Below are 19,356 nucleotides of genomic sequence, written 5' to 3'. Positions count from 1 at the left end.
GTTAAAAAAGAATTCAGAATTATTTAAACCAGGTTGACTGCTTATAGCAGTATTGTTTGGTTTATGCAATGTAACATTTTAAGTGGAATAGACCTTCAGGACCTTTTCACAGTATTACATTTACATTACATGTACTATACTTTTTCATTTGTTTGACATTATTATTAGTCAATTATTCTGCTTTTTCTCAACTTGTTGGCCAGACATGCTCTTTCTACAGTCAGAGATCTCCGTCACAGTTGCCTGATATGTGATTCATGGTTTATCAATGCATTTACATTTAGCAGACACTCTTATCCAGAGTGACTGACAGTAAGTACTGGGACATCCCCCCCGAGGCAAGTAGGGCGAGGTGCCTTGCCCAAGGACACAACGTCATTTAGCACGACCAGAAATCAAACCGGCAACCTTCTGAGTAATAGCCCGATTCCCAAACACTCAGCCATCTGACTCCAATCTGCCTTAAACATGCCAACTTCTTCAACAGTTTCTTCTTGCTCGGACATTTAAAATAAGATTTCCGAAATATCTGTAGTGAGTAGACCATCCGTTTCCATGAGCAACAAGTGACGAAAACGTGACAAAAACATGTGGTATGTGGTCTGTTGAATGACATTCATGCTCGCTGTAGAGGAAGTGTGCTACTCCTGCATCTGCCACCGTACACTTATCTCATGTCATTCTCTTGTACTACTTCTCTCAGTCCGTGTCAAGACATGATCAACATTTTCTTTCTGGCCATCATTCTCCTACACTCTGTGGGACCAGGTAAGTGCCTTCATTGCTCTTGTATTGTTTACTTACTTAAAGCTCCAACAGATTCCCTTGTGCTATGTGCATTGTTGTGTATGGCCTACTCTCTGACCATAGTCACACTCTATGTGGATGGTGTTCCAGGAGTCCATGGATGTGTGCCTCAGCGGAACTGTTCAGAGTGTATGAAGAGTCCGGGATGTGCCTGGTGCAAACATAAAGTGAGATTCTCCTGATTGAAATATATTTGACTCAGGATAACCCCTCTGTACTGTAACATGTATGTGTAAAACAAGAGCCATTTGATCCAGTTTAGAGTACTTTTTATAAAGGACTTTCAATGGTGGAATGTACTGTCACATTGAGAAGTGAACGTCTGCCTGTCTGACCTTTTTAGACATTTATGTGGTTGGATGTTTGCACTTGAATGATGTTGCATGTTGCCGCTCTATTTGTGGTTTGCTGGCTATTACATACACAGCCAACTTTCTCATCTACTCATCGTTTCCTGTCTAGGTTTCACGTCAGCTTTACATACAGTAAACAGTGTTCTCACTCCCACACAGTCCCACATTACATACTACATTTATATATGACAAACAATGCGTTCATGTAAGACATGTTATGTACATATAATGAAACCAAATAACATAAAACCAAGCATCTTAGATCTCCCTCCATTATGGTCTTACCAGGACTTCCTGAAGGCAGGTGAGTCCAGTGAGCGCAGGTGTGACACAGCACAGTCTCTGGTCACCAGGGGTTGTGAGAAGGTCGACCTCATGAACCCCCTCCCTGCCTTAACCTTCTTGAAAAAACAGAAGCTGAGCAGCGACATGAACACTGTGGTGCAGCTCTCTCCACAGAATCTTCATGTTAAACTAAGAATTGGTGAGTTATCACAGGTATTTCTACAGGCTAGTATGTGACAAAGCAACACTTGTGGAAAGCTTATAATTAATAAGCATTGAAATGGCCAGGAAATCTCAGGTTTGATGCGTGTCTGATTCTGCTGCTGAAAACATGTCCATTGGCCCGTCCCAGGTGTCCCCATTGAGTTCAACGTGTCATTCAAGAGAGCTGAAGGCTACCCTATTGACCTCTACTACCTGATGGACCTCTCGTTTTCCATGAAGGATGACCTTAACATGATCAAAAACCTGGGAGAGGACATCCTCAAAACTCTCAGCAAGAATACCAAACATGTCCGAATTGGTGAGCTAAGATCCCTAACCTCAAAATGTTAGGTTTGCAAGTACAAAACCTACATCCAAGTAAAGAGTCAACGATGTGTGTATAGACTACTACATAGACATGCGTGTTGTGCCATCATAGTTGAACAACTCATCTGACCCTGCTCCACTGTTTGTAAGGCTTTGGATCGTTTGTGGACAAGGTGGCCCTGCCTTATGTTAGCCAGTTAAAGGCCAAAAAAAAAGACCCCTGTCCAAGCCGATTGGACATCTGCCAGCCAGCCTTCAGTTTTCAGAACATTCTGGCCCTTACTAGAGATGCAGCGGAATTTAAGAGGATGGTCAGCAAACAAAGTATCTCTGGGAACCTGGATTCTCCTGAGGCGGGCTTTGATGCCATCATGCAAGCAGCAGTCTGCCAGGTACACAAGGCTGTCCCATATGAACTCACATGACTCTCTTGCTCTCTTTCTGTCTTTCTCTTTCACAATTCTCATACTCTTATCGTGTCTTATTGCCTCTTCCTCAATTTCTGTCTGCAGGATGTAATTGGTTGGGCCAATGTCACAAGAATTCTAGTCTACACATCTGACGACACATTCCATTTTGCTGGAGATGGAAGTTTGGCAGGAATATTTGAGCCTCATGATGGGAGATGCCACCTCAATGGCAGCGGCTTCTACGATGGCACTAAATATGTGGGACATTATCTGCACTTTTTTGTTAATGATAACAAACTGACAATATTGTTTGACTTGCATTTACTTGGATGTGTTTTCAGGACTATCCCTCTGTTGGGCACCTGGCCAGGGTTCTCTCATCTAATAACATCCAGCTCATCTTTGCAGTCACTGAGGACAGCGTTTCTGCTTATCATGTAAGCCCCAACACAGGTTCTACTGTACTTTGTTGTACCTGAGAAAGAGTTAACGGGTGCTGAACTTCTTATCTTTTTTTGTGAAACATCCTCCCTTGTATAGGCATTAAGTAAACTAATCCCTCAGTCAGTGGTGGGAATTTTGAGTAACGACTCCAGCAATGTGGTCCAGCTCATCTCAGAGGCCTACAGAGTGAGTATACAAACATTTGTCTGTCAATTCATCTCTCTCTCTCTCTCTCTCTCTCTCTCTCTCTCTCTCTCTCTCTCTCTCTCTCTCTCTCTCTCTCTCTCTCTCTCTCTCTCTCACACACGCACACACACAGACATGCACTCAGTTACATACATTTACACTCACTAAAACATAGGCAGTCAATTACATTTGATTTGTGATTCATATGGGCAGAACCTGTCCTCCACCATCCTACTCGAGCACCAAGGAGCCCCCTCAGGTCTGAAGGTGACCTACAAGTCTAAATGTGCTTCTGCTAACTCCAGCCCTTCCTGGCAAAAGAGAGGAGAATGCATGAATGTCAAGATCGATGAGCAGGTTTGTCAAAAGAGGTTTTGTTGGTGGAAGGGGAAGTAGACTTATTATGAAGAGATACTGCTCTGAAGCTGCAGGGGGAGTTCAATCTTGTTGGGTCATCTTCTGTACTCTTCCACATTCAGGTGGACTTTACGGTGCGGTTGACCAGCAACCATTGTCTGAATGGGAATAAAGAGTTTTATTTGAAAGTCCAAGGCATATCAGAGACTGTGAAGGTGTCTGTAGAAACCTTGTGCGACTGTGATTGCCGCGACAAAGAGATAGACTCCCAACACTGCCACCACAATGGGACACTCAGCTGTGGAGCCTGCAGGCAAGTACCTTATTACAGTAATGACTAGGAGAAAAAAAAACCTTGCCTGGCTCTTCAGATGCAGAAATGTTACGCCAAGCAAAGAAAGAATCAATCATTATAGATAAAACTATTGAAAGGCTTTTTTTAATGTGTCATATTTATATGTGCACAGTCAAAACTAATTATTATTGTTATTTAATCTCCTTTATTTATTGTGATTGTCATAGTTAGAGTGAGAGGGACACAAAGGCAGGGAGAGAGAGAGAGAGAGAGAGAGAGAGAGAGAGAGAGAGAGAGAGAGAGAGAGAGAGAGAGAGAGAGAGAGAGAGAGAGAGAGAGAGGGAGATGAGGGAATGACATGCAGGAAAAGGCCCAGGCTGGAATTGAACTTGGCCCCTTGTGAGAATGCCTTAGCCTGTGTGACACTTGCTCCACCTGGTGACCCACCGGGGCGCCCAGATTAGATATATTGACCAATATTTTTCATAGTATATTCTCAAACCAATCCTAACTGAATCTGTTTGATTAACTTACATCCCCACAGTTGTAAAGAAGGACACCTTGGCCAGAAGTGTGAGTGTATGCAGCCCAAAGACAACGATGTTTCCTGTCACCAAAATAACTCCACGCAGCTCTGCAGCGGCCATGGAATCTGTGCTTGTGGCAAGTGTGTGTGCCAGGGCAACTACCGTGGAGAATTCTGTGATTGCGATGACAGTAGCTGTGCCAGACATGACAACAAACTCTGTGGGGGTAAGTAACAGTAAACCTGCATCACATAACATAAATCAAATCATTTGTATTATGGAAGATATTGAAAATATAGTATTTTAATTACAATAATGGTTGCCATGAACATCCTGGAGCCATGATTATACGGTATGAATTATAATCTCTCATATGGATTTGATTGTGTTTCTAGATTAAATAGACTAAAGATACCCTTTTATCACATAAAAACTAATATTGACTAAAATATCTTGACTTCCAAAGGAAATGGGGTCTGTGAATGTGGAAAATGTAACTGTACTACAACCTTTGAGGGCTCTGCATGCCAGTGCTCCACACAGAAAGACCAGTGTATGTCAGATGACAGTCTGCTGTGTAGTGGACAAGGAACATGCGAGTGCAACAAGTGCAACTGCAACAAAGACTTTATCGGAGAAAAATGCTCAATGATTCTCACTGCTTGTCAAAAGTATAAGTAAGATATTTTGTACAACAACTTGAGTGGTGGCAATGTCACATAACTGATGTACAGTTTTTTATTACATCACAAGTGCTTACAAGATTGTATACATGTTGTCTTGCTTTCAGGGAATGTATGACTTGCACATTGGAAAAAGACAAGGACAACCATAAGAGCTGCAATGCATCATGTGGCTCAGTGACGCCCACTAAATCACAGGGACCTCAGCAATATACCTGCGTCACTGAATCCATCTCATATAAAGTGGAGCTGTTAAATGGCAACATTTTCATTGTATACACAGATTTGCCGAGTGAGACCTCAAGTTAACATCTAATAACAATCATATAGAAATCTGATACCCAAGTTGCCATGTTTTTTTTCTTCATTTCCTCTTTCTGATCAAAGGTAATTCAATATCCTTTTCCCTCCTAACCAGGTACTATTGACAAGACCGTAGTAATTATTGGAAGCTCTGTTTCCAGTATCATTTTTATCGGCATTGCAGTGATCCTGGTCAGCCGGTTGCTGCTGGAGCTGCACTACCGCCGCGAGTACAGCAGCTTCCTCAAAGCACAGGAGGACACCGACTGGAAAGATGTAAGAAACATCAGTATATACAGGCCCTTGCAAAGAGATAGCTGTCCAATTTCAATAGTAGTTAGTTATTCTCTATTTTGTGAGTTTTTTTTATGTCATTTATGAGTGAAACATGTGAATTGTTGCTTTCAAGTCAAATAATGTGTAACCTTGTGTATCCCAAATGTTGTTAAGTGTTCTTTTAAAATGAGTTCTCATTACAAGCATGGTACATTGCCATTTGCCCATGATGCATTTCTCATAATATAACATAACTTTTCTTGTATCTTTTTAATATTTTAGACCCACAACCCCTTGTTCAAGGACGCCACTACAACAATTATGAACCCCTTGCACATTCAGGAAGGTTAATACATAGATGTCCAATCAAGATGTTAAGCAATCACATTAGAAAGGGCATCTCAGCAGAGAAACCTGCTTCTGAGGAAAACAAATTAGTATTGCGCCATTAATTGTGGTACAATTGATGGTCATCTGACCATTTTCCATATTAAATCTGTCATACTTTCTGTGTTGCCTCCTGTGTTGAATGTGATTGCTCTATTGAAACATTGTATAAATTCAAGTATTTCTATCAAAACCCCATAATACAATGTATGAGATCAAATTGTTCAATAAAATCCATAACATGTTTTTTATGGAGATTTTTCATATGAAAAATATATTATGATGGGTGGTAAAAAATCGAAGATGGCGACATAAAATGTCCCACAATAAACTACATTACCCATCCAGTCCCTTTGCACTTCCGTTAGTATTCGGATTGGCTACAACATTTATTTCAAAAACCGTGCGCGGGGGACCTCTTGTTTTGGTTTTACTATTTTACTCAACTACCAATGGCAATTTTATCCAATGTAGCTCGTCTAACTACTGTTTATTGAGATTTTTTTCAAATTGGGCATTATTATGTAGCCTAGTCACTTTTATAACAGTGGATTTATTTAATGTCATTAGCACACATACGAGTCGTATGGACTGAAACTGCTGAGCTTCTAGCTGGCTAATACAGTTAGCAGCCTATCTTGTTAAGATTAACTGATTGGCGTAACGGAAGATATAGTTTGTCTTAGTTAGTTACGTTTTCAGTTACAAAATGAGGTGTCTAAAGGTTGACGAGTACATAAAGCGGACAGCGTGTTTAAAAGAGACGTGTCTCCTACATGAAGATTTGGAGGTGAGTTTTCAAGGAAAGCAGCTTGGTTAGCAACTGAAGTTTGTTGTCACGGTCCTGTTAAATCTTATTCAGGTTTTCACATTTCATCTTTTATTCCAATATAGGTGGAACACATTTGTTATTACGAAGTCAGACTGCAGTTTTTAAATACAACTTGATTTGTACTTTTACAGACGTATGTGAAGAGTGGACCAGGGCCACAAGGTCGCACTACATGTGACCGCATTATCAGGGCCTGTAATCAACAACTTGGAGTCGGGGCTCTAGACAGAGATCATACCACCTGCTTGATAAAACTAGTGGAACTTGCCCTCAACGGATATGACGTTTCTGGGGAGCTTGGGTCTCAAAGCAGCCCCTTGTACATGGAGAAAATTATCTTCCACATTCTCAAGAAATTGGCCACACTGGGAGTGCATCCACCCTGTAGCCACTTGGGAAACCTGCTCTATAAAAGGCTTGTTCCAATCCCACAGGTAAAGAGTAGATGTACCTGTACTTTGTATCTTGGCTCTATTTATGCATCATCTCTATTTCTCACAGTGTGTTTATCCATGTCCTCCACAGACTGAAGACTACTGTGTGCTTGTGCGCAGCTGCTTTGCAGTGCTTTGGAACGCGCTGTCAGGGTCCCAAGATAAAACCTCCTTAAGCCCCAGAGACAAGCTGCATTATCAGATGCAAGCTCTTAGCTTCCTTCTGCTGTTGGACAGGGAGAACATATCCCTCCCTGCCTGCTCCAAAGCCCCGATGTACATTGAGGATGCACTAGCTGAATTTGAGAAGGGCAGTGGGACGCTGACAGGGCAAGATGCCTCTTTCCTGCTGAAGGAGATGCTTACATACCTTGCGGGTTACTGGACCATGGGGTGCATTGGGGAAGGAGATGGGGAGCCCTTGAGGCAACCTTGCCTTCCTACTGTCTCTGAGGTGGTGTTGATTACATCTAAGCTTCTTTGTAAGGCAGGTTACTGGGCTCTGGCCTCAGGGCTGGTAGATGAAGTCCAGGGCAGGGGCAGCGATTGTTCTAGCTATCCTCACCCAGCTATGGTTCTTGGCAGATGGGCAGTAGACATCCGACAGTCGCTTAGTTCTGGAGGAAAGTGTGGACAAGCTTTCACAGAATGTGCCCGGACCCTCCGGTCTCTTCCTGCTGCCCTGGGCGTGCGGGAAGGCCATGCGGTCTTGGAGGGGTGTAGTATGGTGGTGTGGGCTGTGGAGGTCGGGCAGGGCAAGGGCCTGACTGGACCAGTGCTCCTGGCCTGGTTCTCTTTTCTGGAGGAGCATCAGGAGCTAATGATGAAGAGATTACAAAGGGTTAGTGTCAAATATCTACAGATCTCTTTGAAATGGGTTGTCTGTTGACTTGCTTTACTACTACATTGTTGTTGTTGTTGTTGTGGGTTGTGTCACACAGGAAGATGCATCGCAGTCTGAGAAGAACAGACTCCAGCAGTCCCTGTGCTTCAGCATGTATCAAGGCTTTGTGTTCACCTATGACAGTATGCTGGCCTCACAGGTAAGGGGCTTTGTTCTTTGTTAGGGGCTCTGGCCAAACAAAGGCTGATGATTAACTCTACTCTACAATATATTTGATGGTGTATTTGTGTCTGTTCAGCTGGAGAACACTGTAATACTGGACAGAGTTTTGCTGTACTGCCAGGCCACTGCTGGCCGAATGATGACTGAAATTCGTAAACTGCCCAATGACGGCATCCTTGTCAAAGCAGGTATTGCATTTTACTGTTTCAATACTGTTACAACATACTGGAATCACAGCAGCCTTGTGATTTCATTGTCGGTGCGTGTTTCCTTCTCTCCATAGTCACTGCTGTGAGTAACCTTGTATGTGGCCTCTACAACCGCCAACTCTACAACCAAGCCTTCACCTTAGTGGAGATCCTGTGCCAGGAGCTCTGCAAGAACTGTCCTGAATCTCTCTCCATTGATAGGGTAAACTAAGCATATGGCTTAAGATGGTTACACTACATCATTGAAGTGCATTGGTGATACATCTGTCAGACCTTTTAGAAGAGTGACAGGCTGTGCTAACCAATACATTAAATCATTGTGCGGTCAATACATCGAATAATAAATAACATTTGTCATTGCCCTCCTCCAGGTAAATCGTCCCTTCATGCTAGCGGTGCAGAGCTCTCGACGGGGAGGCCATCTTGAGAGGGCCTTGGACTGGGTCATCATCTGGCTGCAGGTCCTGGGAGAGGGAGTCACAGAGCACATGACAGAACCCGTGGCCCTGTGGGTCAAGACCAAGGCAGATGCAGCCCGGGCTGGCCAGGAGGACACACGACTCAGGTGACCGTCTGGCCCAGATGCATCTTGAAATGGACACTGTCTATGGTTCTCTATCTGATTATTCAGCTGCTTCTATGGGGGGTTAGTTGATTGCTTACGTGTAGATGATCCTGTACATATGCTAAGATAAACTCAAGGATTTATGCTGACAGGAGAATGACGTAACAGTATCCTGTTTTGGTTAGGACGCTGCGTGATGGTTTTGGTCCTGACGTCCCTGCCGAGGGGGTGATGTTGTGTCTCCTGGAGGAGGAGCTGAAGGCGTACAGGGAGTCTGCTGGGGACACCACCCAGGAGCGCTACAACACACTGTGCGACCTGCTAGACATCTGCCACGAGGAGAGCACACACACACAGCTTCGTGCTGTCTACCTCTGTGACATGGCCCAGGTGGTGTGTTTCCAGGACTTCAGTGAACAGACTGACTGGTTGGTACTCTTTGTCATTCAAGTATGAATATTCTAGAAACTCCGATGTTTCAGCTTCACACTTGTGTTCTTCCATTTGAAAAGCTCTGCAGTCGATTTTACACACGAGGCCCTGCGTCTGCTGGAGGAGGAGCCTGAGACAGTAGAGAATGCTGATAGGCTGAAGGATGACAGGGCCCACGCCTCTCTGTGGCTTTACATCTGCACCCTTGAGAAGAACCTGCAGGAGGTGGGCGATGGTCAGCTCTGACCACTTCAAATTCATTTAGTAATTCTTTTAAATAATTGTACAAAGTTTAGTCTGTTGCTTGACTGACATGTGTTTGTCCCCTTGGTCAGGCCATAGAGAAAGGGGGGAAGCTGCGGGATGTGTGTGAACAGGCAGGGAGCGACACCATACCTGTTCCCACCAACGACCTGGACTATGAAGACAAGCAGAAGCAACAAGATAGCCACCTGGTGTACGAAGGCCTACACTTTAACCTCGCAGACGAAAGCAGTAAGAACATTGCAAATACACATGCACCTGCAAACACTTGGACGTTTTGTTCAGTAAATGACGGAGTGCGTTTGTGTGTGTCCTCAGAGCGGCACCAGCCTCTGGACAGAGCCTTGGCTGAGTGGACCTCTTTGCTGCAGAACCACAAGGTACCATCTGTCAGAAACCCCATACAGACCTGTGCTTCCATTGGCCTCACTGCTGCCCTCTACAAACTCATGGGCAAGGTAACAACAAGTACTTCATTCTTTTTTGAACAGATGTAGGCCTAGATCTGATGATCTGTTCCAAACAATCCATTTATTCAGAGTTGCCATATAATGGGATGTTTCAGAAAGCCTTTAATGACCTTTGACCTCCTGTTCTTTCTCAGCCTCTGCAGGCTTTGGAAGCTTACCAGCTGGCCATTGGCCTCTCCAGGGGTCTGGGTGACACCCAGGGCTGTGCCACCTCCTTATGCCACTCTGCCAGACTGCTTCTGGAGCTGGGGGCCCCAGAGCTTGGAGAGGTAAGTTACACCTTCACAACTAAATTAAATCATTTCAGAAGTGCTGTGAATGTCCATCTGCATGCATGTGATGGGCTCACGTGGTTTCTCGTTCTTGTTTCAGTCCCAGCTGGAGCAGGCAGAACATTGTCTGGGCCACAACCCCTCTACTGAAGGAGCATCTCCTCTTTCGGTCATGGCCACTCTCTTGAGAGCTCAGCTTTGTTACAGCACAGGACAGGTAACGCACCAACACGCACACTGACTATGCCTGAAACCTTTCTCTGATTCTGCTGACACCAGCCCATCTGATCCCTTTCTTCTTGTGTCTCAGGTGAAGAGGGGAGTGTCCTACCTGTGTGAGGTTCTGAGAGAGGTGGGGGAGCAGAGGCATTCCAAAAGCTGGTATCTTCTGCGTGCGAGAGCGCTCCAGACCTGCAGTGCCTACCTGAGTCTGGACACTGGCACTTTACCGGAGGCCCTGCGCCAACACATCACTGACCATGGTTAGCACTACTGTACACTTATACCATACCTGGAAGGGCTCCACCTCACTTCCTACTTTGTTTCTTGCTGTGAGCCACAGAACTGAGGATTGGCTGTCTTTTTTTGTTGGTTTGTGTGTTTACCGTTTGTGTCTCGGTTTGTTCCAGGTCTGAAGAGCCCAGACGTCGTACTCTATGACAGTCTGAAGTTGCTGTGCAGCTTGCTGGTCACTCTGGTGGGGAATGGTCTATATGGAGCCTACAGCAGCAGCTTTGAGAATCACTTCATAGACCAAGGTACACATGCTTGCCTTTCTATGTGGGAGAACTTATAGACCTGGACTTGGCCGGTTTTTATTTCCGTGTCTCCCTTATGGCTTTTTGCCCTTGAAAATACTCAAGAACTTAAGATAAGACATCTAAGAGAATTACTGAAAGAAGATGGTCCACCTGATATTTGTGTATTCATTTTTTGTCATGCTGCCACAAAAAAAAAAAAAACAATGTATGGGAAACACTGCTCGCCTTCTTTCTTTCAATGGTCCTCTCCCTCTCTTTCTCTCCTCAGGTGATAACTTGGTGTTGAAGTGGCAGCTGCTGTCTGAGCTGCTGGCGTGCTCTGTCAGGATGGTGTATGTGAGGAGCAGCAGTGGGGCCGTGCATGAGGCCAAGCTGCAGTGCCTGGAGGCCCTTAAACTAGCCACCAAGCTGCAGGCTCTCAGCCAGTATGTACACTGTGTTGAGGTTACCTCCTTCAACACACTGCAAGGGTGTTTGGTCAGCAATCTAATCTATGGCTTGATTTAACAGCTGTTTGGGATGATTGGAGCTGACCATCCGTGTGTGTGTTCTGGTATAGGTGTGCTGAGCTGCTGGTGGTCAAGGCTGAGCTGGAGCTGATGAAGGGAGAGAGGGAGGAGAGTGGCTTTGACCTGGACAAGGTCCGGAACCTGCTGGAGCTCTGCACAGGTCAGTCCCACTTGCATGCACCCTCAAGGGACTGTAGACATATTATATAATTGAGTGAGGTCAATTCAAGGCTATTCCGACTTCTATTTGTTTTACATTAGTCGAATCGATTTTGTTTTGTTTCTTTTAGACTTTGCTAACCAAGAGAAAAACACAAAAGTGAAAATCAAGCCTAGGAAAGGCTGTCCAGCACAAAAGCTCCAGTCTCCTCTCCTTAGTTCTGAGGAGGACTGTAAAGGCTTCCTCAGCACCAGGTGGCTTCCTAAGGAGCCAGTGGAGCAGGATCAGGCCAGCTCTCCTCCTCTCAAAGCCAGGGCCCAGCGCTGGCTCTCCTCCCTGAGCCACCAGGCTGACTGCCAGTGCCCCTGCTGCTCCGAACCCAGCCTGGGCCGCGTCACTGCCCGCTGGGCTGCCACCCAGGCCGACCTAGCCCTCCAGCTGGGCCTCACGGAGCGCCGCTCCTCCCGCAAACTCCACTTGGCCACACTGGCTCGTTGCAAGGGGGTGACAACCAAAGTTGGCACCAGGTTAGCAAACCTTGTTCCCCTCGTTGGGGCCACCAAGGCCCCCTGCAAGCCCACCCTTCTGCAGGATGTGGTGGGTCGCGTATACCTTTGCATGGCCCTGTCTGGTCTGGATCTACATCAGGAGAAAGCCCAGGGAATCTGGAAGGTCTTGGAGGCTGGCCAGGCTTTCCTAGCCTCAAAGCCCTCTCCAGAACTAGGTCCCCTGAGGGCTGGCTTGCTGGGGGCCAAAGCTCTGGCCTCCTGCCTAGCCCTGGCTACACAGAACCACTGCCCCCTGGAGGAGCTGTTCTCCCCTGCTTGGACATGGAAGCCACCTAAAGAGGCTGTGGAGCCAGACCATAAGCCCAAAACACTGCCTCCACCTGTCTCTACAAAGAAGCCTAAAGACCCAGCCAAGACCAAAGACTCCAAAAAGGCCAAAGACTCAGTCTCAAAGATCAAAGTGTCACTGTCCACCACTGCCACCAAGCCCAAGTGTCTGGTCCCCAAGACTCCAGTGGCTGTGAAGCCACCTAGAACCAAGTCATCTGTTGGAGAGCACAGCTCCTTTGATTTTGATACGGTGGTCCCCATGGTGGTCTGCACCCCTGTCCACAGGCTCAGCGCTCCAGCCTCAGTACGGAAAGGGGCCGTCAAGCCTGCCCTCAAAGTGCCCTTCATGGTGTATGAGGAAGTGTCCCCAGTTCAGGACAAACCCCAGCCTGTACCTGCAGCACCTAAACGCACCAAGAAGTCTCGTTTCAAAGTATGGGATCTACATTGTGTTTAATATTCATGGCTGTCTGCCAACTCGCATGCTTGCCTTTCAGTTGGTTTCTAATGGGTTCTTGTGTCCTGCCTCAGGTCGAGTTTAGTGATGAGAGCGACCCAGAAGCTGACCCACACGTGGAGGTCAAGGAGAAGGCAGAGGCCTCTAAGAAGCGCCCTGCCTCCACCAGAAAAGCCTGTGTCCTCAAAGCTGCCTCAGAGCCACCTGTCAAGACTGCCCTCCCCAGGAGGCCTGCCAGAGGCAAGAAGAGCACCGTGCTGCCTTTGTCCTGCACCTCTTCGGAGGAGGAGGGCAGGGGGGCGGTGACCCCTACTCGTCCAGCCAGGAGGGGGAGGTCCAGAAGAGCGCCGTCTGGGCCAGAAGCAGGAGAGGAACCAGAGAATATGAGGACCATAGAGGAGGAGAATGAGGGAACGCTGGACTCCAGCATAGAGGAGCTGAGAGCATCGGACACTGAGGCGGAGGAGAACAGACTGGCTGGTGAGAACTTGCTTGAACACTTAATGATCAGCAGTGGCCAGTTGTGTTAAACATTTGCATTTGTATACAACTTTAAAAACTGTCAGTATTTCTCCTCTCCACAGCCATGGCTGTGGATGCCTCAGACACAGAATTTGAGGTCTTGCGGAAGGACCGTTGTGGGGACAAGGAGAGGGACTTTCTATCTGAGCTCAGGAATGGAGGCCACCCAGCGGGAGCCCTGCCAATCCACCATCCTCACTTAACTATTGGGCCAGGTGAGCTACAGGCTTCTGCAGGCCATGGTGCTTCAGATATACACACAAAGAGGAGTTACTTCGAGTTGAACCTTGCTGTCTCCTTCCTTCTTCCCGTCATAGGTGACCTATCTATGGAGGTGATCCAGTCTCTGCTGCTCACAGCCTGGCTGGCCCTGCAGCATTTCCCCCCGCCCACTCTCTATCCCCGACTGTGTGCTCTGCTGTCCCTGTCTATGGGGCAGCAGGACCCCGTCACCACAGCAATGCTCCATACCCAGTCTCTGGGGGTTACCAGCCGACATCACATGATCCGCCACTTGGCCAATCGCCTCAAGTGAGTCACTTGAATTGAGCCACATGACTTGAGTCACTGAATTGATCTAATTCCAAAGCAAGCCCTTTGTTCCAATCACATCAGTTGAAGATATCCACAAAAGATTATCGGTTCACTTTTAGTTCCCTTTCAGTTCGACACTTTTAACAATTGGGGGAATCTGTAAAAAATTGCATGTCTGTCTTTATCCATCTCCCTTTTCCTTTGAGCAACTTTTCACCAGTTTAGAAACGTAATCAATGATGTTCCAATGTTGCATGTCCAACACAGGAAGCTAAAGAAGAGCTCCAGTGAGCTGGCAGACCAACTGAGTTCTCTCAGTCTACAGGAGTCGCCTCCCCAGACTGGGGCGTCTGTGGAGCAGAGACTAGCTCAGCTGGAGGACATTTATTCCTTCCCTGCTGCAGACTCCAGTGCCTTTCCCCAACACCACTGCCACAAGTTCACCACGCAGTTACAAGAGCTCCCCTCAGGTATGTAATGGAGGACAAGCTTTGCAGCCCTCCACAGAAATGTAAGGACAACACTGACTGGTTCCTCGTTTCTCCCCTGGTCTTCCTCTGTGGCGCTGCAGGGGTGACCGTGTGTGTGCTGTCTGTGCTGGAGGTGCAGCCAGGGGAGATTGGAGACACACTGCTGCTGTCTCGTCTGGAGAAGGGCTCTGCTCCTGTGACTGTCCGCATCCCCACCACCCAGAGAGAGGTGGGAAAAGGAACACTCTCCATCTGTCCACCTCTACTGCTGCCTTCCTCCACCTACTGTCTTACACCATATGTGCGCATGCACTGACTATCTTTTATATATGTTACTGTAGCACCCTGTCAGCTGGCTGGTGCAAGAGATGGACAGTGTCCAGAAGGAGCAGAAGGCTGTGAGCTGTGTCTCTGACAAGGCCAAGTGGTGGCAGGGACGTAGGGGGCTAGATGCTCGTGTTGAGGCAAGCCTGCTGCAGCAACCAAGCATGCATGTTGCCCACAAATCAGTCAGTGGGAAATAGAAACGAGGAACTGCATGTGAACCATCTCTCACTCTGCTTTCCTCAGAGGCTGCTGGAGGAGATGGAGGGTCTTCTGGTCTGCTGGCGTGGGCTCCTCCTTCCCCTAACCTCTGACCCCCAGCTGTCCACCGTGACCCAGAACATCCACAAGAGCCTCACAGCGCTGGGTGCTGAGATCACTAAAGACATGCTCAAGGTGTGTGCATGTATCGGGTTGGAATATTTTCGACGGTTCCAATTAACCTTATGTGTCGTTATTAATCCCGTTTTTTCCCCCCCCAGGCTGTGCTGTCAGCTTCTCCCTTGTTGTCCCAGCAAGACCTGCGGCTGCTGGCCCACGGCTTGTGTCCAGAGCGGGGTGAGGAGTGTGTGCTTCTGCTGCAGGCTGCTGTGTCTTCCCTGACTGAGAGAGCTGAGCCAAAGGGCCATGTGGTCCTCATCCTAGACAAGGTTGGAGTCCCTGTACTTCTCATCTATTAAATCAAATGACGTGCTCCTGTAAAGGTAGTGCCTCTTCATTGACCCGTTGCTCTTGTTCCTCTGCAGTACCTTCAGAAGCTGCCATGGGAGAGCATCTCGTGTCTGAGGCCTCAAAGTGTTACTCGCATGCCATCTCTCCACTCACTGCTGGGACTCTGTGCTCTGAAAGAGGCAAGAACCAAGACGAGCACATCAAATACCACGTAGTGTATACTGTGCTCTTTGGTTTAGTTGTTTAAGCTGAGTGCAGATGACAGTATGCCATCCTCTCCACAGTCTGACCCCGGGTGTGTCCTGAATCGAGGGGTGGACACAAAGCAGGTATACTATGTGCTGAACCCTGACGCCAACCTCGGAGACACAGAGGAGCGCTTCAAAGACTGGTTCAGCAGGTGAGCCCAGCGGCAAAGTGACACATTCACACAATTGGTACTGCAACTGCCATTGCTCAGGGTTAAATGATTCTGATCAACTTATTCTGTCTCGCTCACCCCAAAGTGAAGGGCAATGGCAGGGTGTGTGTGGAGTACGTCCTAATTCTGAGCAACTACAGGAAGTGGTGACGACCAAAGATCTTTACATGTGAGTGGAATTCCATGTCACGTTTTTTATGTATCATTTTGTTCTATAGTAAAGTGTTTTTGATGGTGGCCTAGTCGTCTCATCGGTTTCTTCCTCTTTGGTTCCAGTTACGTGGGTCATGGGGCAGGAGCTCGCTACCTTGACGGACAGAGGATCCTGAAGCAGGATCTGAGAGCGGCCTCTCTCCTCTTTGGCTGCAGCAGTGCTGCTCTGGCTGTGCGAGGGGAGCAGGAAGGCTCAGGCATCATCCTCAACTACCTCATGGCTGGCTGGTGAGATGAACAGACTGGTTGCACAAACACACACGCAAGCTTTAAATATAGAGAGCTGAAGTTGTCGTCATAGCTTTTGTTTGTGCATAAAATGTTTCATCCCGTTCCAATAAGAAAGGGAACGTCAAAATAAGAGATCTATTTGATTTATTCTTGTAAAATATATAAATAATTGTTCCTGCCATAGACTTAGAGAAAGGAAGAGGTACAGATGGATTTTTTTTGTCTGGATTTGACATGTTCCATCTCCTTTCTTTCATGTAGCCCGTTTGTTCTGGGTAACCTATGGGATGTGACTGATCGGGACATCGACCGCTTCACCAAGGCCCTGCTGGAGTCTTGGCTGTCTGCTGGCTCAGGGGCGCCCCTCCTTGACCACATGGCCACCTCACGCCAGGCGACACACCTAAAACACCTCATAGGGGCAGCGCCTATAGTCTACGGCCTGCCAATTTACCTGCAGTAGGACTTGAGGAAATGGCAAACATCTGATTGGATAGACTAAGCATTCATACTTTTGAAGCCATGCACTCTTATGTTGTTATGTTATGTAACATTATTTTAAAGTTTTATGGATTATTTGCGGGAATGTATTTATTGTAATGGAATGCTTTTTTTAAAATTGGACAGATATGGTTTTAAAGTGTTACTTCAATGTACTCAAAGTATTAATTGATTTTCTCCAATAAATGCATCATAGTATGAAAATGCCCCACGTTGGTCTCATTATTGCGAAAATTATTTTATCGATGTGCCGTGCTCAACAAAAAACGCTTTCCTTTTGCTCCGCACTGCTAGGGGGCAGTATGTCGTGACATACTCCATTTTATAGAGAAAGGCGTTTTCTCTGTCACGAAATACTTCCGTGGGTCACCTGTCCCACACTTTCAACATGGCTGTGAATCTGACAGAGCTTTCTCTTCCTCAGCTAGAGGGACTAAAAACCCAACTAGAGCAGGTAATTTAATGGAACATTGTTCATATATGTGGGTGTGATCTTTCTATGCTTATTGATTTTACGGGACAAATATCACTAAGAAGTGCCACACAACAGCGGAATGTTAGCTAGCCTGTGGGCTAAATGGCTAGCTATCTATGCTACCTAATCTAATATAGTAGAGTAAATTCTTGATAGCTGCCAGGTCATTTTCAGCTAGTCCTTACAATTTCCTAGCTAGATAATTGGGACAACTATTGACGTGTAATTGTGGACATTCAAAATGTTAAGTAGCCTACTTATATTTTTGTATTAATTGTACTGGAGTTTCACTCTTCTCTGTCACCATATAGGTTGTCTGGTGGTCTACATAGATCAACGAATATAAGTCCCTCTTTCGTTTTGATTTTCCAATGCTTTGCAGGAAACCGAGTTTCTGACCTCCTCAATCGGTCAGCTCAAAGTTGTCCAGACAAAATATGTAGAGGCTAAGGACAGCCTGAGTGTTCTCAACAAAAACAATGCTGGTGAGAAATAAATGACTAGCTTCACACAAGTCTTTTATTTCATGATATTGTTTCCAGATTGATGGATCATTGTTCTGACAACTTCTCTCTTTTTTTAAGGAAAGGAATTACTAGTACCTCTCACCAGCTCTGTATCCTTGTGTGTTGTGTAAACCAAGAAGGGGTTTCTACAGTCTTTAGATGTTATGTAAAATGTTGTGTGGCAGTGAATGTAGCCACGTAAAAAGCCATCTTAAAGCAAAGTAAGTCGAATTTTATGGGACAGTTTCTTTGAACCTGTGATTAATGCAGACCCATGAGTGTTTGTTTTCATTTGTTATGTCCCTTAACATCTGCAATTAGATGTATGTTCCAGGAACTCTAAATGATGTTGAGCATGTTTTAGTGGATGTGGGAACCGGATACTATGTGGAAAAGGTTAGAAGAAAATAACTATGATAGTTATATATATATATATATATATATATATATAACTATGATATAATAACTTGGATTGCAACAGTTCATTTCTACTGGTGTAACATTCTCTTCTGAACTATTTGGGTAGAATGTTGGGGACACAAAGGAGTTTTTCAAGCGCAAAATCGACTTCCTCACCAAGCAGATAGAGAAGATTCAGCCAGCCCTACAGGAAAAGCATTCAATGAAACAAGGTAAATGTCAAAGTTTTATGTTCATACAAAAATGCAACAACTTTAATTAAAATGGGACAATATTGATGCATGCTGTCTTCTTTTCTATTTTTGATAGCTGTGATTGAGGTGATGAACATCAAAATCCAACAGCTTCAAAGTCAACAGGCAGCACAGTCGGGAACCACCAAGGCTTAATGTCTGAGAGAGCTGGGGTCTGCTTTCTCTCTACAGGAATTTGTTTTTTAATTTCCATGCTTTACTACAGCATTGTTGTGCAAAATTAAATAATAATGTATGTAACTGAGGATCAGACTTTCATTTTTCTTTGTACTGAAACACACATGAGAACTGTATAGTGTTACGATGGCTATGGTCTGTTCATGTTATTTGGATGTTGAGTCTGGGGATTGTGTCCCAATAATGTAATGCTTGTTTTACTGTGCAGTTCCTAAAAAAATGGTTATTAAAGATTGTAGTTAAACTGTTACGTTAAATCAAATATACTTAACATATAAATTAATAACAGCAAGTTTTCGGGACCTTAAATTTACTAAAATCAACAAATGCACCCCATCCCACAGTTGGTAGCCTAAGAAGACTTTTTTTTTTACTGAAATTGCCTTTCATTTTGTCATTCTCTTTTTGGGAGCCTATGTATAAATGCCAGAAAGAAAAGTAAAACTATAACGCTGCTTTGAATAATTGGTAAATAAAGTTCATACTGATCAATAAGCTGCCCAGGAAGAACAGAATAACATT

At 45.7% G+C, this 19,356-nt stretch overlaps 3 protein-coding genes across 3 annotated transcripts; all 3 read left to right on the top strand.

The window, feature by feature from the left end:
• Positions 1-646: 646 nt before the first annotated feature.
• On the top strand, positions 647-5,966 carry itgb7 (integrin, beta 7). The gene is made up of 15 exons (XM_084705026.1): positions 647-768; positions 898-974; positions 1,449-1,644; positions 1,798-1,968; positions 2,127-2,368; positions 2,489-2,644; positions 2,728-2,823; positions 2,927-3,016; positions 3,230-3,373; positions 3,496-3,686; positions 4,213-4,421; positions 4,662-4,872; positions 4,986-5,170; positions 5,297-5,457; positions 5,740-5,966. The coding sequence occupies exons 1-15, from the start codon at positions 675-677 to the stop codon at positions 5,806-5,808; spliced, it is 2,292 nt and encodes a 763-aa protein (XP_084561152.1). The 5' UTR covers positions 647-674; the 3' UTR covers positions 5,809-5,966.
• Positions 5,967-6,230: 264 nt separating this feature from the next.
• On the top strand, positions 6,231-17,206 carry espl1 (extra spindle pole bodies like 1, separase). The gene is made up of 31 exons (XM_084706013.1): positions 6,231-6,634; positions 6,808-7,110; positions 7,202-7,951; positions 8,052-8,153; positions 8,253-8,364; positions 8,460-8,587; positions 8,757-8,950; positions 9,136-9,378; positions 9,463-9,607; positions 9,718-9,877; positions 9,965-10,104; positions 10,251-10,385; positions 10,489-10,605; positions 10,699-10,870; positions 11,018-11,146; positions 11,418-11,574; positions 11,709-11,818; positions 11,949-13,090; positions 13,189-13,594; positions 13,699-13,851; positions 13,954-14,167; positions 14,438-14,640; positions 14,742-14,869; positions 14,982-15,104; positions 15,211-15,360; positions 15,447-15,614; positions 15,711-15,815; positions 15,921-16,036; positions 16,143-16,226; positions 16,334-16,498; positions 16,763-17,206. Exons 1-31 carry the CDS (start codon positions 6,554-6,556, stop codon positions 16,962-16,964), a joined length of 6,537 nt encoding a protein of 2,178 aa, XP_084562139.1. The 5' UTR covers positions 6,231-6,553; the 3' UTR covers positions 16,965-17,206.
• Positions 17,207-17,317: 111 nt separating this feature from the next.
• Positions 17,318-18,902, top strand: pfdn5 (prefoldin 5). Its single transcript, XM_084705177.1, has 6 exons — positions 17,318-17,456; positions 17,860-17,962; positions 18,062-18,093; positions 18,305-18,379; positions 18,510-18,615; positions 18,713-18,902. The coding sequence occupies exons 1-6, from the start codon at positions 17,391-17,393 to the stop codon at positions 18,790-18,792; spliced, it is 462 nt and encodes a 153-aa protein (XP_084561303.1). The 5' UTR covers positions 17,318-17,390; the 3' UTR covers positions 18,793-18,902.
• Positions 18,903-19,356: the final 454 nt, after the last annotated feature.

The sequence above is a fragment of the Hypomesus nipponensis genome, chromosome 9 (genome assembly GCF_054491055.1).
Source record: "Hypomesus nipponensis isolate SF chromosome 9, ASM5449105v1, whole genome shotgun sequence".
Taxonomy (NCBI): domain Eukaryota; kingdom Metazoa; phylum Chordata; class Actinopteri; order Osmeriformes; family Osmeridae; genus Hypomesus; species Hypomesus nipponensis.
The sequence above is the reverse complement of the archived record's forward strand: the minus strand, read 5'-3'. Positions and strand labels throughout refer to the sequence as shown.